The following is a 17,535-nucleotide window of genomic DNA, read 5'->3' as shown; positions in this document are numbered from 1 at the left end:
CATCACCGCCAATTAATTTGTATTGATTAAGCAAGGTTGTTTGAATTTTTTCTCGTTTTGCAAAGACGAGAGGCTGGAAAATTCAAACTTAAAATTCAAAGCTTAAAGAGGGAAGTTTGCTGTTTTATTGGGGTTATTTGAGAATATTCTATGAACTAAATTTGCCAATTATCAAGAAAAGTAACTTGTTCCAATTGTCGATTTGGGATAGCTGTCACGTTGTTTGTAAGGTAGTCGGCTAGTCGTTTCTGAAAGGTGAACCTTTTCCTGGATTGATTTAGAAAACAGACATGTCGTTCCTAAAGCTGAATTGGGATCCTCTCGGTTTACACGGAAGGGTAACGCGATAGAAATTGTCAACATCATTGTGCGACAGCCCACCAGTGGAGCTCTTCCATGTTAGAAATTTGTCCAAATCACATTCGTTACGTGGGGTCGGGCCTGTTATCAAGCTGGTTCCAATGCGATACAGAGTGTTATTTGGTTTCAAAATTAATTAAAAATGTGACATCGTTAAAGTAGCCAGTGACTAGGGTTCATTATTTACCTATTGTATCCAGAGGAATATTGCGTCGCGACTCCAGCTTTTTCCGCACAGATTCCGGTTATGTAGATATCTTCAAAAGGCATAATGGGCGTCGTTTGAATGGCGGCTAAAAGCGGAAGGATCGCAGTTTGGTGAATCAAGTAGGCCGGTCCGTTCACGTAATTGGGATAGGTATTCCACGGCCATTCTTCCAAAGCGATTTCATGCATCCCGCCTAAATAAAGTTTGATTAAACATTTATTTTTGCGATCCACTTTCATTTCGAAAAAGAAACTTTGACGAAAATGTAACCGAACTGTAACTTACTTCGTTGTGGGCCCCAGTTGTTTATGAAGGGATACCCTGTTCTTGGACTCTGACCAAAAATTGTCATTTTGCCTAACTGACGGTACGTATTGACGAAATTGGCTAGAACGTGTACGTTGAGGTACATGTCGTCATCCAATTTGAGCAGGAAATCATGTTTAGGGCAGTTAGTGTTAACCCAATTGAATAATCCGGCCATCTTCAATGGTAAATTTCTGTGGGTATCCAACCTATCGATCTGAATGATATCTTCGTGGGTTTTGCTTTCTTCTTGAATTTTCCTTTGGGTGAACGCGTCTTCAGACTGTCCCAAAATGAAACTAAATTGAATATTGAACAGTTTGAATTTCCGAACGAAGTCGATGTGATTTTTCCAAGTTTGGCGAATTTTCTCTCGTTTTTCAAAATTGTCAGCTGCCGAAATCACAGCAATGAAAGCACTTTGCCTTCTCTGTTCGATATCCCCGCACCGTTTAATAGTGATGGGGTAATTGAATGATGTGACAGCGTTTAGCACTGGGCCGAATTCTGGCATAATTGAATTTGCATTGGATATCAACAGCCCTAAACGAGCCGTTTCGTAAAGGGTATAATTTGCCACTCCTGGATAAGGAGTGTTGATCAGAGAAGGAACAACCAGGCTGGAAATAATTCGTCTCTCTTCATTGATAACATTTAACTTTTTGTAAAAGTGATTCTGCGACAGCTGTGATTTTGCAATTGCCAATAGCGCCAGGAATATGGGCAATCTCATTCCAGCGATTTTCATTTTCATCAAGTCACGTCTGAATAGCAAAATCTTCCGCCACAGAATTTATTTAACTTAAAGAAGCAAAATCTTTTGACTTGAAAACATTTACCTTTTTGGGGGAAGTAGGTCTCGATCAGAATACTCTTATTAGTCAGGAAGTCGATTTCCAACTGACTTTTAGTACGCTGAAATGGCCTTATAAAATCACTTGCCACTTTGCAATTTTTTACTCGTGGAAGCTTTTGATTGGCGCTGAATTTTGGTTTTGCTTCGTGACTCCGTGATCATATGGCGGAAAGTTATTTGTTAAAACTGGGTGTTATATGGCCGCGTCCGTGATTTTAATCGAGTTTTGCTTTCACTTTATGGTCTCATACTATGGAAATCTCAATTTAACCAATTTTCGATCATTTCTTTGAAATGGAGACACTCTTATTTCTTTTCTTTTTAAAGTTAGCCTTAATCGTTCATTTGGCGGCTTGCAAAACCGGTTTTTTCTTGTTGAACTAACTCGATCTCTTCCCGTTTTCACCCGATGGAAAGGCTACTCTCAATTTGGTTTAAAATCTTGGGTAGTAAAATTGCTATGACCAACAAAACTGAACTACTTGAGCCCTATCGTCTTCCAATAACATATAATCCGAATAGTAACAGAAAAAACCGAGACCTTTCACATCATGTGACCAAATTGGGAAGTAGATTGGCAGGTTATCTCCACCTATTTCATGAAACAACAACGTTCAGGATTGAATGTTTGACATTTCCTGCCAGACCGTTTTAAATGAATTAACTTGAACAAAAGATTTGTGGTTGATCAATTTTATTTTCTTCTCGTTTCCTCTAGAAATTGTGAAAATAACTTTTTCAAATCGTCTTCTTGAAATAGCAAGGGAAAATAAAGGTATCCAATCGTTTATTGCAGCCAATCTTATTCTTATAGCTAGGACTTGTCGAATTAAAAAGGGAAAATGTTGTTATTGGACCAGCGTATTTCACGCCTCCATCTAAATCGCCGACATGTCGTTTCTAAAGTTGAACTGGACAGATTCTTTCGGTGTGCAACGCCACCATGAATAGACTGAATACCAGCTGAAACTACTGCGATAAAAGCTGTCGATATCGCTGTGCGGCATCCCACCAGTGAAGCTGTTCCATGTCAGATATTTGTCCGCGTCGCAATTGCTAGAAAAAGCCGATCCTTTCACAATGCTAATAATCAGATTCATTCAAAGTATTATTAGATTTAGATTGAGAAAGGAATTTCATGAATGGGTTAAACCTGTTGGGTCCAGAGGAATATTGCGTTCTGACTCCGGCTTTCTCTGAACAGATTCCAGTCAGATAGATGTTCTCGAAAGGCATAATGGGCGTCGTTTGAATGGCGGCCAAAAGCGGAACGATCGCTGTTTTGTGCATCAAATAGACGGGGCCGTTTACGTAATTGGGATAGGTATTCCAGGGCCACTCGTCCAGCGAGATTTTCCATTGCGAGGCACCTTAATCGAAGTAATAATTGTTATTCAGATACTGAAATGATAGCTTTTTGACATTGTATACTTCGCTGTGGACCCCAGTTGTTGGATTTGCTATCGACACGATCACTCTGGCCGAAAATCGTCATTTTCCCCGACTCGTAGTAGGTTTTGACGAAATGGGCTAGAACGTGTACGTTGAGGTACATGTCGTCGTCGATTTTGAGCACGAAATCAACTTGACGGCAGTTGGTAATAACCCAATTGAGTAGTCCTGCCATCTTCAACGGTAAATTTCGATAAAAATCCAACATTTCTATCTGAATGATATCTCCAAAATTATCGTTTTCATCTTGTATTTTTTCTTGGATATCCTTGGATTTTCCTTGGAGTTCATTGGCGTTTTCTGGCTGTCCTAAAATGAAACCGAAATGAATCTTGCCGAGCAGACCTTTTTGTAGGACCAAATCGATGTGATTTTTCCAAGTTTCCCGAATTTTGCTTCGTTTTTCGAAATTGCCGGTGGCAGAAATCACAGCAATGAAAACGCTTCTCACGCTCGAATTGATGTTCCCGCATTGCTTAGTGGCGATGGGGTATTTGAAAGATGTGACGTCGTTTATTACCGGGCCGAGTTCAGACATCAACGGCCTAGCATTTACAAGCAAGAGCCCTAAACGAGCCGCCGCGTAGTGCGTATAGTTTTCTACTCCTGGATAAGGAATGTCGATCAAATCGGGAGCCATCTGGCTGTACAAAAGTTTTCTATCTTCATTGGCTGCCTCGATTGCTCTATTCATTTTTTCAGCACTAGATTCTACAACAATTGCTCTATTCATTTTATCCATCAGCTGCGAATTTGCGAATACCAAGAGCGTCAGGAATATGGCCAATATCTTTACAGTGATTTTCATCTTAACTTTTGAACTCTAAAATGAATCTCAAAGTAAATTTGGATTACAGCGCGGAAAAAATATTTGATTCGACAAGTAAATTTACCTCTTTTTGGATTGTTAACTGGTTTTTTGGTCAATCAGTCGTAGTCAGGAAGTGGGTTCCAACTGATTTGTCTTGTGGTACGCTGAAAGAATTTATTCAATTTTTTACACCCCCTTTTTACTCGTGGATGCCCGTGATTGGCGCAAATGGTTTTGCTTTGGCTTCGTGACTCCGTGACCATATGATGACAAGTATTTTTGTTGCTGTAATCGGATTTCTTACGACCGCGTCCGTTTTCTGGCTCTTTATTGTTGATTCCTTTATTCAATTTGGCCTCATATAGTATGTCACAGTTCTCGTTTCACATGAAAGAAAATCGTCCAACAATTTGGTTAAAATCTTGTCTGCCAAGACGTTGCATAGCGTAAAAGTAATTATATTTGAGTTTTCACGCCTGACTAGGATGATTTTCCTGAAATGAATTGGCTTTGACTCGGTATTTGTAATTCGAATTTTTATTTATTTTTATTTCAATTCATTGTATTGGCCAATCTTCTCGAAAAGATAAGAGAAACGTTTCAAATTATTAATCGGGGTAATTTTCAATCACAAAATAAAGCTAAGATAGGAAAAGAAATGTTGTTTCTGAAGATAAAGTTATTCCAAAGAATCTTTGGAATAACTGCCTAAGATCAAATTTTCACTCGATTTATCAGTAATCTAGGAACCAGACTTATCGTTTCTGAAGTAAAGAAAAAAGAAAACCAGATTGCAGCATGCAGTAACTGTTACATCACATGAAAAATTTAATTACTTCTCAACTTGATGCAATTTTCGTAAAAATGATGTCATCGTACAGAATTATACAGATCTAAAATGTAGAGGCAGAAACTGTCGAACTCGAACCGTTTGTTACCTTGGCGAATGAATACATTTCTTGTAGTGCTATATGAATATGGCCCAGTTTGAAGTAGTTTTATTTTTTTGCGCGTGATTAAGTGAATTAGTTCATCAAATTTTCTTTATCCCCAAAGCCAAATGTAAACGAAAATGGGAAAAACGGAGTAACGGACACTTCGACAGTAGCTAGATGTCGCTAGCATCGCATTGTTTTTCCTCACATGTCGAAAGTTCTTGCGGTTTTCTTCTCAATTTTCTTTGTGTTTTTGGAATAATTTGGAACAATTTTTACGCCATCACTAGAAGGAACACAGTGTGGAACAATATGGATAAATATTTGCCCGTTTTTTTCCCTAAACACTTGATGGTGATATTATTTCAGTGAACATTTCAATGACAACTAATGTAACTCTTTCAGTTCTGATTTAGATTTCTCATTTCTATGGACAGATCATAAAGACTGTCTGAAGGAATGCATTTTTGCGAAAGTTACTACTGGAATGTAATGTGAATTATACTGCAACTCCTTTCTATAAAAGTGCATCAAGAGACAGCAGTCAACTCACCAACAATGAATATCGCTGGAATCGGTCTACCATCACTATCTAGCTAAAGTGGTTTTTCCAATATCTAATTGATGATGAATAAATGTGTGCTAGAAAAACTGAATCAGTCGAGTATTCCCTGGTAAGTCTCATATTGGGTAATGAAAGAAAGTATTTAATTTTCATGACAATATTTTCATACAGGTGGATGGGATGGAGAGTTGAAATACAGTCCTTACTATTTCGGTTTCTTTTAACGATAAGAAAGTAAGGCAAGACGCGTATCCGGGTGACATCCACAACTTCCATTGCGCAAAGGACTCGATATAGAGGCCGCTGTCGAAACCGGCGGATTACGAAGCTCACATTTAGTCATTTACGATGTTTTTCACCTCGGATATTTGTTGAGCTTCACTACAACGGTAAAACCATTTTGCTTTTCTGTTCTTTGTTTAGGAATTACTTGATGGTTTGTGTTTAGCCATTGGCCCATTGAATTAACCTTGTGTTTTAGGGTGTGGAATCCTGGAAGTTTTGTTGCTGCCTGGCTACTAGCTCCGGTAAACATTTGGTCTTGCGGATGCATTTGTGCCATATTATTGCCACCAGAGAAGCCGTTCTTTTTAGTGGACAGTCGGAGGGGGTTGATTCTTCCAAAATCTTTAAGTAAGACAAACAATGTTATTTTTGTTTGATTTTGCTTTTAATTTTGAACTCCTTTTTGCAGTTCCCTTCAATCGAGAGTCGGCCACCGATGTCAATCTATAATGCTGTTTCTTTATTGGAATTGTCGGAGATCCATCAGCAAATGCTTGCCTTGTCCATGACGTAAGAATGACTGATACCAAGGTTCTGCACTATCAATATCTTCGCGACGCACGCTCATCTAGCTTCACTGCTTGTTATGCTGCTACTCAATGACGAGTTAGACGACTCCAGTGATCGCTTCCATCCGTTTTGACACACCTGTAGTGACTCACCAAGGGACTATGCCCAGGTACCCGACAATTTACTTATTTTCGTAGATTATAGCTATCTTTTAACTCTGTCTCTGTGGAATAATTAATTCCTAAATCAGTCAGGCCTTTCTCGAGCGTAAAAGAAGTGTTAGTGTATTACTTAGACGTTTCTTTTTTCTAACGCTAGATGGCTTTCGAACATTTTCAGCTGTCAAAACTGTCAGTTTCAGTAACTTTACACATCTCTTTAAACGTTTATCGACCGTTTTTTTTGGTAATTTTGTAGTGATAACTAACGATAACTATTCCCCCAACAAAGCTCACTTGTTAGGTTTTCAAAAATTTGTTTTTTTTTCTACTTCCGGTTTTCTGATTTCTGTCAAAAAAGCGATGCTTTAGGCGAAATTAATAACCGAAATTAAAGTTTCGACACAATTATTTGTTACTTATTATTTTTTTTTGTTGTTGTTTTAAATTCAAAGGACTGACGTCGATTGTTACCACCAATTTTGAAGTTTTGGGCTGTAGCTGTTTGTGGTGTATTGGCTGCTTTTCGGTGAGGACGAAATGATCATGACTTGGTGAGTAGATGTATTTGAGGTGCAAGTCTCGAGCTCTTTTGGACCTTTGTTTTGTTTCTTATATCAATCGCCATTCAATTCTTATATCAAATGTCATTGAATTTTACATGTGTTTAGGATTTGGAATCCTGGATGTGTTCCTCACTATAATCTCCGGTCAACATTTGGTCTTGCGGATGCATGTGTGCCATTCTTTCCCGCCAGAAGCCGTTCTTGTTGGGTGGACAGCCGGAAGTGGTTGATTCCTGCAAAATCTTTAAGTAAGACGCAAAAATTTTAATTCGTTTAAGCTTACTTTTGCTTTCAAATTCGTTTTTTTCAGCATTATTTTTTACGTCCTTCGGATCTCGAGTCGGCCGCCGATGTCAATCTACAACGCAGTTTCTTTGATGGAATTGTGTGGTCCCTGCACGGGGACAGAAAAGTCATGGACGTTTTGCATCATCGATATCTTCGTGACGCACGCTCATCTTGCTTTACTGTTTCTCATGCTGCTACCCAACTCGTCTTAGCACTGGCCAGTTTGACCACTCAAGTGATCGCTTCCGGCCGCTGTTACACACCTGCAGTCACTCACCACGGGATTACCAACACCACGAGGTACCCAACAATTGACTTATTTTCGTAGGTTATCTACTAATAGCCTAGTTGCGTTAAACTCTGTCTGTGTAAATAGTTTCCAAAATCAGGCCCTTCTTACGCGCAAACAAAGTTTTACTGGACGTTTCTTTTTTCTAACGCTAGATGGCTTTTTGAAAATGTGCAGCTGTCAAAACTGTCAGTTTCAGTGACTTTGCACATCTCTTTAAACATTAATTGGCAGTTATTTTGTTGAAATATTTAGTGATAACTAACAGTAACTATTCCCCCAACAAAGCTCACTTGTTAGATTTTCGATATTTGATTTTTTATTTCTACTTCCGGTTTACTCATTTCAGTCTGTAGTTTAGTAAATATTCATCTGACGTACGAAAGAACCGCATATTCGCGATCCTCGTCAAATTTTTTGTAAAGTTCATGTTTTGTTTTTTACGTATTCGTACTTCCGGTTTCGAAAATTTTCCTGAACTATAGTTCAGGAAAATTCTCGATTTTGGCCAAATTTTGGATTTCGTTTAAATCCCACCTAATCGACCCCAAATTTCATGGAGATCACGAATATGTGGTTTATTTCGACGACAGCTCAATGGTTAAGGCGCTGTGGTTACTTCCGGTTTACTTCCGGATTTTTTTAAAAAGACTAGCAAGTGAGCTTTGTTCTGTTAACATTTCTCAATATTGCCAGCTATGTTTAAGCCTTAAATAATGCGAGCTGTTAAAGTTTTGAGCCAAAAACCTGATCACTGTTACCTATTTGTACGTTCAATTGTCATGTCGCGTAATAGTAACGGTTTTCTCCTTTTATTTAGGTAATGCAGAGATGTTGCCTAGATGAACATTGAACACCAAAAGATTGACGGCAGCCCTAAAATGTCAGCGTGGATCATCGTATTGTTGCTATTGTTGCGTTTGTTTTGTGTTAGTTAACCCGTTGTCTGCCACGCCTTTGTTCTCCCCTAGCTCCTTAGCATTGGCCGCGCCGAAAGGCCCTGTTAGGCAATGCACCATAGGGACTTCCCCCTTGTCAGCCCGGACTTGTCAGCAATGGCAAGTCCCACCTTGGCCATGGATCCTTCAGACGTGGCACGTAGAGTAGTAGAGAACAACCTACGGGTTGTATGGCGTGGCAGCCAACGGGTTAACTATTTGTGTTGTATGTATGTATTGCTGTATGTATGTTGACTGTTGTGTTTGCAAATTAGTGGAGGTGGGACAATAAACACAATTCATGTATCATTTCATGTTGTATATTGCATTACTTATTGTCACTGGTATTAAGTAAAATACTATTGCCACAAATTATGATTTTCCATAGTATACATTATTTGTCTGTAAATCAATAATGCAAAATCCCTTTGTTCTATTAAGATTTTACAACACAATCTCTTCAGACATTTAAAAAAAGAAAACTTTACTTAAAAAGCCATAATCTCAAACACAATTGGCAAAGTATAAAACGCAAGCCACTATAAAACTTCTGACAGGAACCATGACCATAAATTTTACAGCACCCCCTTCATATTTAGAAGTAGTCAAACCTGCAATAAAAAAGAGAAGAGAAAAATTCAATAACTAGACAAATATTTTGCAATTAGACACAACTATCAACACTGACAAACAAATACATTGTAAAAGAGGTGGCTTTTCTATAGCCGTTATGGCCTGCATGACATCAAGATTCAAGAACAATCAGCGCAAAGTAAGGCATACTTCCTTCATCAACTCAGGCAAAGAAGAACACAAATCAAAACTACCCAAATCCTGGTGAACATCAGTGTTGGGAATTTATTGCATCCCAACAGTGATCGACATTATTGCTATTGTTAATTCTGTGTAATTTGTAGGGACCTCAACAGAGGGCCCCAATTTTACCCTCTCTTCCCATTCAATCTATTGTTCCCTACCCTACTCAACCCTAAACCAACTATTGAAATACCAAAATGCTGTATTATACGGCAGTGTGAAATATAAGGACGAACTAGCAACAACAAAGGTGTCATCTCTTATCTCAATCTTGGAAGTTGAACGGTCGACACCGCCAACAAGAGTTCCATTTCCAACATGGTCCTTCGAACCGGAGTTTTCTCCAACCAGTGTTAAGTTAGTTTCGCTCTATCACACTCAAATCTTTCTCTCGTTATCTCCTTTTGCTTAATCATTGCCGCCATTTATCAAAGAAAATTGTGTTTAATTATGGCAGGTCAGTCATTTATTAGAATCTTTTTCTCTCTCTCTGAGTTTAACTTGTTCTCAGGGGTCTAGTAAGCAAATAGATCCCTCTAAACAGTAAATTATTTTTCTTCTCTCTCTTGAATTAAAGCTAAAATATTTCCTCAAAGTTTCTTAAAATTAAAATAGGATTCCTAAATCATTTTTGAAGGGGGATTTCTTTTTTTGTCACGTAAATTATCATCGCCTAAGTTGATTATTCTCTCTTCCCTTTCAACAAATTTTTTTTTTTTTGGGGGGATATTGCTTTCCAATATCTAAGATTGGGCAAACTTGGGAACTTCCCTACCTCTTTAACGTGTTCACCTCGTGTGAGCCTTAGGTTAAATTCCCTCTCTATCTCTTGATACGCCTCCCGGCATTGTAAAAACGAATCTCAGCTGATTGGGTTCACTGCCCGTTCTTTAAAAATGGGATAACGCGGGAATCTCTTTCCTTTCAAGAATTTTTTTTTGGGGGGGCTTGCTTCCCTACCTCTTAGATTGGGAAAACGCGGGAACTTCTCTAACCCTTCAATGAGTTCGCCTCGTGTGAGCCCCAGGGTGAAAAGACTTAAATAAATTATCGCTCTCTTTGCTATGGCCTTAGACCATTTCCCGAAAACAAATCTCTCTCATTTTTTGAATTAATTTGCATTGTTTGTTATTCAATCATTTGGGTAAATCTCTCTCTGTCTCAGAAGGCACAACGATCTCTCTAAATACGACAGAAAAATATTCTCTTTTTTGGGGGGCTAGGCCGGTTTCCCCTTTAAACTGGAAAAAACGCGGGAAAATTCTCTACCCTTTCAACGCGTTCGCCTCGTGTGCGCCTTAGGGTGATTAAAACTTGAATTTTTTTTCTCTCTCTCTATTTACAAAGGCCTTCCGCCATTTCGAAACAAATCTCGCGCTCTTACGCTCTTGCATTTTTTGTTTGCTTAAAGGGAAATCTTTCTCTTTTTCTGAGAAGGCACAAAGCGCCCTCTGAGCACAAAATTGGGAATTAGAAACCGCCGTCTTGCGGCAAAAACTCTTTAAATTCTCTTTCCTAAAAATTGTTATTATGCCGTTTGTGGGATTGTAAGGAGCTAGAAAATTACCCTAGCTCCAAAATCATTCAGTTTTTGCAGATATCTTCACATAAAGGAATTCAAAGAAAGTGGAAAAGACAGCAGAATTTAATTCGGCACCACGAATCTCCGAAGACCGAGCAGAACAACAAACAAAAAGGCTAATCAACTTAATCAAAACATTAATTTAAACTAATTATCTTCTTTTCGTACTCTCAGCAGCTCCTTAGGAGCCACCTCCAACTCACAATGGCTCCAAATTACGCAAGAACTTTAATTAAAAAGCATATCACCCGTATCATTAACCTCGTCGAAACGTACAAATCAACAGAAATGACGTTGGAAGCGTTTATCGAAGTCGAAAAATTAGAAAAAAAGCTAGATGGATTCTACAAAACTTATGAGATATTCTCAAAAAGGGTCCAGGCTGAAATGTACAAAGAAGGCGAAGACCAAGAAGAGATCAATGCAGACATCGACACCATGTACCAAACAATGGACGATGTTATTGTCGCCAAAATTCACATCTTAAAGAAAAAACGAAGAGAATGGTTAGACAAACTCGAAAAGGAAGCAGATGACGAAGAATGGGAGAAGGACAGAGAAAGAATGCTCCAAATTCTCCAACATCAGGCAGCAACCCAGGCAGCAAACCAGGCAGCAACCCAAGCACAACTCAATCGGGACATAATCAGTCAGGTGATCGCAGCCATCTCAACAGCCTTTTCAGTGCCCGTCGCTCCAGGAGATGTCAACTTATCACCAACAGCTTCTCAGGAGCCAGCTTCTCAAACAAATCCAGTAATAGAGTCAATTCTCAAAACCCTCTCAACATCTCAATTTGCAGCAGTATTAGTGCCAAACCCAACTCCACTAGAAGTGTCGTCGCTTACGACAACAAGCTGTAGTTTTCAAAACACCCCTTCATACCAGTCAAAAGAAAATATCCAGACGGAAGAAAAAGAGACTGGAACGGCCAGTCTCCCTCACCCACCGAAAAAAGGAGACTCACTCTCGGATTCTCCGGATGGGCCAGACGGATATCCCGACAAAAAAAGGTTTGAAAGGAACGAAATAAAAGAAAATAATTCCTTTGTTTCAAAGTTAGAAAACTCAGCAAATCTGGAAGGAGCAGAAAAAATCCCATCATCGAACGCGAAAAGTTGCTACAGCGACCAAAACGTCAAATCAGCCCAGTCAAAAGAAGTCCCGATGGAAAAGGAGCCTGGAACAGCCAGTCTCCAACAACGACCAAAAAAAGGGCTATCAATCTCAGATATTCCGGTCAAATCCAGTGGAAACAAAGACGAAAAAAGGTTTGAAGACGAGCTGAAAGCAACTAACCTCAAATTTGCAAACTTAGATGGTGTAGATGCAGTGGAGTCCAAAAATCTCTTGAGCTCCTCTAGCAACGAAAAAACTGCTTGCACACTCATTATTCAAGAAGCTCCAGCTACTCCGGCAGAAGCTCCTCGTCCTCTCATTATTCTAGAAGCTCCAGCTACTCCGGCAGAAGCTCCTGGTACTCTCAATCTTCAAAAAGCTCCAGCCAATCCGGCAGAAGCTCCTCACTCTCTTAGTCATCAAGAAACTCCTACTTATCAAGCAGAAGTTCCTGACACATTCAATTGTCTAAAAACTAAAGATTCAATTATTAGGATTCCGCCAGCCGGCTCCAAAGAAAAGGATATTCCTACCTTTCTTTTTTTCCCCTCGGGAAGGCCAGCTGCATCGCTGGAAACACTTAACTCTTTTCCGAGTCAACTTAAACAAACCAACTTCTCTTCTTCTGGAAATTTATCATCGTCGCCAGAAATCCAGGAAGCTTCGAAAGAAAATCCTCAAGAAGCCGCTGCATTTGTCAATTCAACAAACGTAGAAAGCAACCAAGAAATCATTCCGAAGTTCAGATCGCCGTGCAGTCAAGCAGCAATTCTTCCGGAATTGGCCAATCAACAAAACTCAATGAAACGGAAGCGCTTGGAGCCAGTAAAACCAGCTCCTAAACGCATCTCAAGGTTACCAAGTATAGAAGAACATCTCATCAACCAGTTGCTGTTCTCTTATTCGTTAACCCAGGTACCAAACAAAATCGTTTCACATCTACTAAAAAATATTCTTGTGTTAAAGGACATTGAAGAAGATTCCAACACACACCAATCGGTATGGGATCCTGGTGGCAAACTTCCAAAGAGTCAGCCAACTCTCAATCGGAATCAAATGGAATGGACAATTAACTGAATCCGTAGCCAGTCAACGAAACAGCTCCTCTTAATCCAGGCCATCCATCTTCAACCGCATTTTCAGATCTCCAATCCAACGGATATCAAGTCGATCAGGATGTCGAGCCAATTGAACGGGCTCTACTGGGGAGTGTGTTGGGAATTTATTGCATCCCAACAGTGATCGACATTATTGCTATTGTTAATTCTGTGTAATTTGTAGGGACCTCAACAGAGGGCCCCAATTTTACCCTCTCTTCCCATTCAATCTATTGTTCCCTACCCTACTCAACCCTAAACCAACTATTGAAATACCAAAATGCTGTATTATACGGCAGTGTGAAATATAAGGACGAACTAGCAACAACAAAGGTGTCATCTCTTATCTCAATCTTGGAAGTTGAACGGTCGACACCGCCAACAAGAGTTCCATTTCCAACAATCAGTGTAGGTACAGGGGCAGGTATTAAAACATATACATACATAAATGAGGTGGCTTTCCCCTAACTGTTAGGGCTTGCATGGTGTCAAATACAATCAGCATGGTGTACTTCCTTCGTGCTCAGAAGAAGGACATCTTTCACAACTATCCAAATCATGGCGAACGTCAGCCGTCAGCGACTCAGCGGTCAGTGTAGGTACCTGGGCAGGATATTAAAACATAAGAATTAATAAAGTAAAGATGGATTTGTAAAGCAGTTGGTGTAAATTACCGTGAAGCAATCATCCTACAAAGATTTCGAACAATCTCAGAATGATAGTCAACTGGGCTAAGCGTCTAGCAGTCTAGCTCGACGACGTCACAGCTGGTCATCAAGGTGTTGTCAAATCTGCAATGTAAAATAAGAGCAACGTTGCCTTAAAACCCACGATTTTTTCTTACAAAAGAATTTTACAAAATCCTGCTCAATTTTCTGAAATTACCATCTGAAAAATTAATTATCAGCTCAAAAGTTCTAAAATAAGGATAGAGTCAAATTATGGGGAGAAGTGAAAAACAGAATGTCAAATCATTATATTACCCATGGGCCGCCATGGGCATGGAGAGAGCATGGAGCATGGAGCCTTTCCATACCCCTGTTTTACCTATTCACGGCTATCATGCCTCATGCCAGAATCGGAAGCCAAGACAAGTACATATCAGCTCCGACGTATTCCAATATGTTAAAAACCGAGAACTTCTCAACTCCATCATATCTGAAGCTTAGCTGAGGTTCTTGAAGACCACATTGAGAATCTTCTTGTCTTGTGACGAGGTCTGGTATTCCCGGTGATATTTCTCTGTAGAAGCGGCCAGCTCTTCTTAAGCAGAATCTAAGGCGCCAGGTCTGTTGGTATAGCACCAATCACCAAAACCGGGATCTGCAATCTTAAAATTTAAATGGGATTAAAGAAATATAGGCGAAAAAATACAAGACTTTTACCATCCATGCAGGTGAGAAGCTGGGCAACAATCCTTCGGCCCATCTCCCGTTGGCATTAGCCAACAACGTTTTACCGCAACCCGGCGGACCGTGTAGAAGAAACCCTCTCGGTGGTGACATGCCCAAATGTTGGTATACATGTGGATGGTCCATGTGAAGAATCAGCTTACGCACTTCCTAGAGATGAATTTAAAAATGGTTAATGAAACCTCCTCATTTAAGTATTAAGAGAACTGTTGCTTACATTGTTATTATAATGTTCACCCACCACAAAATTTTGAAATTACTTAACCGAGGGAAAAGAAATAAAAATTTTTTTGATCAAAGCTTGCCCCAAGTATACTTCAATACTGTTTTTGTATCCAATGATTATGAATAAATAATTTCAGTATGAACAACAAACCAATAAAATAGTTGTGGGTGTTTTATGGCTTTTTGAAATTCTTTGCTTCTTCCTTTTTGGTTGGCTGGAAAAAAAAAATCCCAAGAAAACCCCCAGAAACTTTGCTGCAGGTAAAATTGACTTCGATCCTCCCATCATATTAAAATAATTAACTCGCATATAAATTACGTGCAATGAATTTAAAATATCGCGCGGTTGGAAATTCAGGAAAGAATTGAAAGATCCTGAATTGCGATCCTCAATTTTTCTCCCGTGATAAGTCACTTGACCACTCTCACAGGTGTTATCCTTTAGACGACCTAACCAAAGGTGAAACGTAGATCGAATTTGTGAAACGGGCGGAGGGGAGATCGATCAAAGAGGGCGGCGATTAGTAACGGAAAGTCAAAATTGTGATCTAATAAGTCAGCACGGCACGACAAAGATAATTGGACAGAAATGTTACGTGGGATTGATCGTTGTTCCAAGAAGAACGAAAAACGATGTCAGCTTCAAAGATGTGATTGACGGAGAGAAAAAAAAGTTTTAGGTAAAATAGATAACAAGCCGTCATCAAAAACTACCGTCTGTTTCATTTGACAGTCGCCATAGTAAACATGCATCCAGAAAAAACCTGGATAAATAATTGTGTGCGCTGCAATGGAAATGTTTCATCGAGTTGAGCATCATCTGCAAATGTTTTCGATTGATTTTCAATGACTACGAGAGTGGAACAGCGTCCGCAACAACAAAATCCTTTTTTTTTTTTTTTTTTTACTATCCGTAGTTACTACCTGCCCTACTTAATTCCTTGTAATCCTAGGCCAATTTGATTTGATCGCAGCTCAAGAATATTTTCAACTGCAAAGAGAAATGCATGATTGATGATAAATTGAATAAATATAGCTAACCCCGAATCCGCCCCAAAAGTGGTGGATTGGAAACCAGAAATCTTTTCAGTTCACATCCAGCGACGTGTCAACAATAGCCGAAATTAGAACAGATAGCACATAAGGAAACTGGACTTCATTCCTGCTGGAAACGAGAATATAATAAATCACTAAAAGAAAAGTAAAATTCATTTTGTGCAAAATATTGACTCGACCAATATTGACTTGTGGCTCAGTGGCCGAGTTTAAATATTACAACAGACTCGTGAGAATGGAAATGATGGATCCCTTTCCATTGAATCGGGGGAAGAAAAATGGATGTTCCCTGCTGTGGATTGAATCAGAAATGCGCACGATGCACACACGATTTATTTAACTTGGATTTACATGCGATGTGAAGGCCCGATCGAAAAGGAAGTTAAAAATATTTGCCTTCGACTCCAGATTTTACGCTAGGACAAAACAATATCTGATGAATTCGAGGTTATGCACGAATTCTGGAATTATTTTCATTAGTCCTACCATCTCCAAAGAAACATTGTTTCAAGTCAGTGAATTACTGCGCACGTTGAGAATTATGGTCGGATATTTAAAGGATCGTTGCTGGCAACAAAGACACTAGATACTAATCTGGCAGCTTATTTGATCAACTGAATCGCAATGTCACTCTTACCTTTCGTAATATTTCCCCTTTGGTTCTTCATTTCTTTTTCCGGTTCCTTATCGATGCCAAACACGCTCAACGGCCAACACATCCGCGTCATCTGGGTAAGAAAACACCAATGATTTAGTGCGATTTAATGCTGAATATAAACTTCAATTGACCTGGCATTATATGGATGCGGTATAGACACGTTGGAGTGGAAACCCTAAGGGGCTAGTTGGACCACTCAAAGGAGGAGCGCTTCTCGAATTCTTATCGAAACGTTTAAATTTCACGTAACTAACATAACAATTGACTCAACCAACGTCTGACACATTACCTTATTTCATTTTCCATACAGGTACGAAATGGTTCGAGTGACGGAAAACAAACCTGAGCCATCAGAAAAAGGACCAGGACTTTTTAGTTATTTGTGGAATCAAGTTAAGTTCGCTCCATTCTCTATCGAAAGAAATAATTGAAACAAATTAATGGCTATACAAAAAAAAATCTGATGTACAATTAAGAATTATACTACCTTTCACAGCAATCCGATTTGTTGGTCCACGATACGAGCGCAAGCTTCCAGTACAATTCGGTCGTAGATTTCACATTGCCATGGATTTACGATCATTTCGCTTTCCTCATTCCCGTCCCTGATGAATCGGCCAACATCAACGCCGTCGTCAAACCATTTCAATGGCCGGTTGGGAAATTGAAATAACTTGCCATAATATTTCTTATTCATCAGCATCTAATTCTATTCGATCACCAGGTTTGGTTGGGACTAGGAATATCGATCGTCTGCGTCATCGCAGTTTTGAATTTAATCCAGCGCTACTTGCAATATCGATCGGCAATTGAAACTTTAGTTAGACCAAGCTCCAATCTAACGACGGCCAGAGGAGAAACCAGAGAACAGTACCTTTACGTCTTCGGCAATTTGCTTTCACAAGGTTTACATGAGGATACTAAATGACTCAATAAGCAATAAACCAAAACGTCTTCATTATTGATTAGGTGGCTCTTGTAGATCGAAACGACTACCTTACCGACTAGTTGCTGGAGTGTGGACCCTGGCCGCTTTCGTCTTC

At 39.4% G+C, this 17,535-nt stretch overlaps 2 protein-coding genes and 2 long non-coding RNA genes across 7 annotated transcripts; 1 reads left to right on the top strand and 3 right to left on the bottom strand.

Moving 5' to 3' along the window:
- Positions 1-2: 2 nt before the first annotated feature.
- Positions 3-1,799, bottom strand: LOC124196955 (lactosylceramide 1,3-N-acetyl-beta-D-glucosaminyltransferase A-like). 2 transcript variants are annotated; one of them, XM_046592210.1, is made up of 4 exons: positions 1,714-1,799; positions 854-1,652; positions 548-761; positions 3-452 (listed from the first exon to the last, which is right to left on the bottom strand). In XM_046592210.1, exons 2-4 carry the CDS (start codon positions 1,626-1,628, stop codon positions 278-280), a joined length of 1,164 nt encoding a protein of 387 aa, XP_046448166.1. In that variant the 5' UTR covers positions 1,629-1,652; positions 1,714-1,799; the 3' UTR covers positions 3-277. The 2 variants fall into 2 exon arrangements, with proteins under 2 accessions (XP_046448166.1, XP_046448167.1); XM_046592211.1 differs by having other exon boundaries at positions 854-1,788.
- A 608-nt stretch (positions 1,800-2,407) lies between these two features.
- On the bottom strand, positions 2,408-4,139 carry LOC124196954 (beta-1,3-galactosyltransferase 5-like). Its single transcript, XM_046592208.1, has 4 exons — positions 4,076-4,139; positions 3,162-4,016; positions 2,884-3,100; positions 2,408-2,813 (listed from the first exon to the last, which is right to left on the bottom strand). Exons 2-4 carry the CDS (start codon positions 3,988-3,990, stop codon positions 2,609-2,611), a joined length of 1,251 nt encoding a protein of 416 aa, XP_046448164.1. The 5' UTR covers positions 3,991-4,016; positions 4,076-4,139; the 3' UTR covers positions 2,408-2,608.
- Positions 4,010-8,549, top strand: LOC124196957. 2 transcript variants are annotated; one of them, XR_006875892.1, is made up of 9 exons: positions 4,010-5,282; positions 5,345-5,602; positions 5,665-5,882; positions 5,975-6,126; positions 6,188-6,457; positions 6,902-7,000; positions 7,118-7,260; positions 7,323-7,600; positions 8,410-8,549. It is a non-coding gene; the product is annotated as an uncharacterized LOC124196957 (long non-coding RNA). The 2 variants fall into 2 exon arrangements; XR_006875893.1 differs by lacking the exons at positions 4,010-5,282; positions 5,345-5,602; positions 5,665-5,882; positions 5,975-6,126; positions 6,188-6,457 and adding an exon at positions 6,609-6,693.
- Positions 8,550-8,831: 282 nt separating this feature from the next.
- LOC124196953 lies at positions 8,832-17,165 on the bottom strand. Of its 2 annotated transcripts, XR_006875889.1 has the most exons (10): positions 16,980-17,158; positions 16,782-16,903; positions 16,624-16,713; positions 16,472-16,562; positions 15,820-15,943; positions 14,527-14,703; positions 14,125-14,471; positions 13,816-13,932; positions 13,586-13,744; positions 8,832-9,138 (listed from the first exon to the last, which is right to left on the bottom strand). It is a non-coding gene; the product is annotated as an uncharacterized LOC124196953 (long non-coding RNA). The 2 variants fall into 2 exon arrangements; XR_006875890.1 differs by having other exon boundaries at positions 13,816-14,471; positions 16,980-17,165.
- Positions 17,166-17,535: the final 370 nt, after the last annotated feature.

This window comes from Daphnia pulex, chromosome 7 (assembly GCF_021134715.1).
Source record: "Daphnia pulex isolate KAP4 chromosome 7, ASM2113471v1".
NCBI lineage: Eukaryota > Metazoa > Arthropoda > Branchiopoda > Diplostraca > Daphniidae > Daphnia > Daphnia pulex.
Note: the sequence above shows the minus strand (reverse complement) of the source record. Positions and strands in the feature narration are given on the sequence as shown.